Genomic DNA, 3391 nt, shown 5'->3' on the forward strand with positions numbered 1-3391 from the left:
TATGTGCTTATACAAAATGCTAATAGAAATAAAAAATTTATGGTAGGGCAAAAATTATCTTAAGGTGTGTAGGTCATCTCATCTCCATTGTCCTCATCCACATCAGTGTATTCACTCATGAGAGAGTCATTATCACTACTAGCACTCTCATGTATAATATCTCTGAGCAAAACATCATTCTCATCGATGTGACGTGTGGATGTAGAAGACGATCCCACAATTGGTGCTTGTGAGGTTGCACTAGATGCATTAAAAATAGGGGGAACCTCTCATACTATATTTGAAGTTGTTTTCTTCCCCTCCAAAGATTTCAGCCACAAGTGTAAATTGCAATGAATGCTAGCCAAATCTGCCAATTTGCTAGCTCCTAAATGGTTTCTTTTCTTACTATGGATGAACTCATGAGTGCTCCAACTCCTTTCACATGCTGATGCACTAGTGACCTATTTTTTTACATGAAAATAATATTATATTAGTATAATAATTTACATGGAATAATTTGCAAATATACATACAAAATATAAATAATTATGATGCCTACATACCTGACTCAACACCTTGACTGCAAATGTTTGTAGTTCAGGTGTCTCATATCCATGGAGAAACCACCATTGAGCAGGGGTGACCTCTGGATGGTGCATATCTCGTAGTGCCCTAGCTGTAGTGAAAGCATGACCAGTCCCTTGCCTATATGATATTGATTGTATTTGTATTTTATATTGTATCTCAGGATCATGATACATCCTCTCCATGCAATTATAAAATCCCTCCATGATATCTCTATCCTTAGGAACATGAAAGTAATTAGGTGCTAGAAAAAGCCCTGCAGCATGTAATGGCGTATGCAACATACACCACCTTTTTTCCACAATTCTCCATATTGGATTATATACTGAACTATCATTCTTACATACCAATGATATGTGTTCTCTTACCCTATCCATGCCTTCATATACAAAACCCATACATGCAGCATTAGAATCCACCATCCTCAATATTTGTACAATAGGCTCACAAATAGAGATGATTTTTTCTGCACATGACCAAAACATTTCATTGAAGATTGTTTTCTCTATTAGTTTACCACCTTCTGACCTTGACAAAGGAGAGTTGACCCACTCTTCATTGCATACGAATGATCGCAATGCAGCTTTTTGCTCTACCACCCTTTGCAGTGCAATAAAATGGGTGGCAAATCTAGTGTCACCTAGTCTCAGTAGATTCCTGGTTTTGTATTTTCTAAATATACTCAAACTCAATCGGTGGTTAAGAATGAATTTGACCAGTTGCCTTGCTTGAGATATATTTACTTGCACCCAACCTATTTTACCAATGTCATGAAGGGCTAGATCAATACAATGTGCTGCACAAGGTGTCCAAAACAACTTAGGGAAATGCTCCATCAATAGCTCACCAGCACGAACACAATTGGATGCATTATCAGTGACAACTTGGACTACGTTGTCCTCTCCTATAGATAATATGGTGTCCTTTAGTATCTGAAATAAATATTCAGCAGTCTTTGTTTTGTCCATACAATCAATAGTGGACAAATGGATCACTCCCTGAGGACAACAAGCAAGTGTGTTCACAAGAGGTCTAGACTGGCGATCAGTCCAACCATCACTAACTAAAGTACATCCAGAAATAGCCCATGAATCCCTTATTGGTTTAACTCTTTCCTCTATTCTTTGTTTGCTCCTATCAATTCCTTTGGTCCCAAGACTTTCATAGCTGGGAAGAACATATGAGGGACCAAAATGGCTGATCTTTTTTAACATATCATGAAATAATGAGCTTATGATAGTGTTGAAAGAGATATTACAACCAATGAAAAAATCATAAACTGCATCATCTACCTCATTTCGCTCCAATGGCTTCCAAGCTTTCTCCAATGTTTGTTGTGTTGGATCAACGTTTGGTAAAGTAGGTTCTCTTTGTGATCCATATGGCATAGAAGATGTTGTAGATGGCACAAGTGGTGGGAAAGAGCTTGGTGTTGAATTAATAACATTTTCTCTTCCCATGAGTGTATCTTGTGTTCTTTTTTTTCTTGCTTCTTGGACTACCTTTCCTTGCTTATGAGCATTGACTTCTTCACTTAAACTTTTCTTCACATCTTGATCAATTTTAGTACATGCTGCCACTCCTCCACCAGTTCCACCCACAATGCCAAGCAAATGATCTCTTGCTCGAGTCACTGATGTCCCACAAGTATTATTGCAGAACTTGCAATAAATTTTTCCATCATTTTTTCTTTCAAGATATTTCCATTCAGGAAGTTTCAATCTAGGTGCCATCAATTTCCTTTAGAGGGTCTCCAAGTATCCTGTTCGCAAGAAAAAAAGTCATTCAAATTCAATGAACTATATTTGTACATATTTTGAAAAACAACAAATTTCAAATTATAGAGAATACAAAAGAGACAATGCATAGAAGCCTACTTATGAGATTACTTATAATTGAATTAAAAACATGGGAGTGTATGTGAATCTAAAACACATTCATTCCTAGAAATCTAGTAGAAAATTGCAAATATGGCTAGGAAAAATTTCAAAACTATTACTAGAGTGATAATTGGATAGAAACAAGGAAATTAATATTTACATGTCTATTAACAACAAAGACAAAATATTTGATCACAAATAACAAATAATAGTTTTCACTTAATTTCAATTTGTTATGTGTCCTATCTTATCCAAATTTATTACACAATATGTGGCAGTGCCCAAACTTTCTGGTTGACTAAGGGAAATGAGCCCCTCTATTTGAATTCCACACAAGTGATCCTTGTTTTGCAATGGAATGCAATCCGGTATCCTTGTTTTGCAATGGAATGCAATCCAGGTAATCACTATACTCCAACCTGGTAATAGATATCATAAAAAAATCATGAGAATAAAAACAAAAATGTGATTTAAATATACTTGCATTTTTTTAATATAAAACTTACAATTGCATGTATTCCAAAAGTGTTTGGTGCATGCATTGATCCAAAATTCTTTGTTGAAAGAGAACAAATTCTTAATTCTAACTCTGTTTTACTACTAATTTGACCAAGAATTCTTTATGGAAGGGAATAAGTTTTTAATTATAGTTTCTAAGTATACTTTTCTACTACATTAAGACATAATTCCATGTTAATTCTCATTACTTGTAGAAGGTTTCCAAAAAAACAAGATTAGTTGGTAAACTAGTTTTATTGCAATTTTTAAAAAAGTAGAACTTACCTTCTCTGTCATAATTTAAATTTAATATGAAAAAAAAAAATACATGTGCAAACTTATAATTTTCTACCAAACTTTAGTGTAAAATTGAACATGTAAATTTAGTTTATTGCTTTTTATATAAAACATGTAGCATGCAAATTTACTAAACATACCAATCTTAC

The 3391-nt window shown here is 34.3% G+C and overlaps 1 protein-coding gene across 1 annotated transcript; it reads right to left on the reverse strand.

The window, feature by feature from the left end:
• Positions 1–269: 269 nt before the first annotated feature.
• On the reverse strand, positions 270–2300 carry LOC149227069 (uncharacterized). Its single transcript, XM_089380393.1, has 2 exons — positions 546–2300; positions 270–443 (listed from the first exon to the last, which is right to left on the reverse strand). Exons 1-2 carry the CDS (start codon positions 2298–2300, stop codon positions 270–272), a joined length of 1929 nt encoding a protein of 642 aa, XP_089236519.1.
• Between the last annotated feature and the right edge of the window lie 1091 nt (positions 2301–3391).

This window comes from Pinus tabuliformis, chromosome J (genome assembly GCF_031772625.1).
Source record: "Pinus tabuliformis cultivar Carrire ecotype Pingquan chromosome J, CPIR1, whole genome shotgun sequence".
NCBI lineage: Eukaryota > Viridiplantae > Streptophyta > Pinopsida > Pinales > Pinaceae > Pinus > Pinus tabuliformis.

Coding starts and splice junctions, on each gene's coding strand:
- LOC149227069 (XM_089380393.1), bottom strand. CDS start 2,300: ATGGCACCTAGATTGAAACTTCCTGAATGGAAATATCTTGAAAGAAAA. Junction 444..545: donor CAGTCAAGGTGTTGAGTCAG/GTATGTAGGCAT, acceptor GTAAAAAAATAG/GTCACTAGTGCATCAGCATG.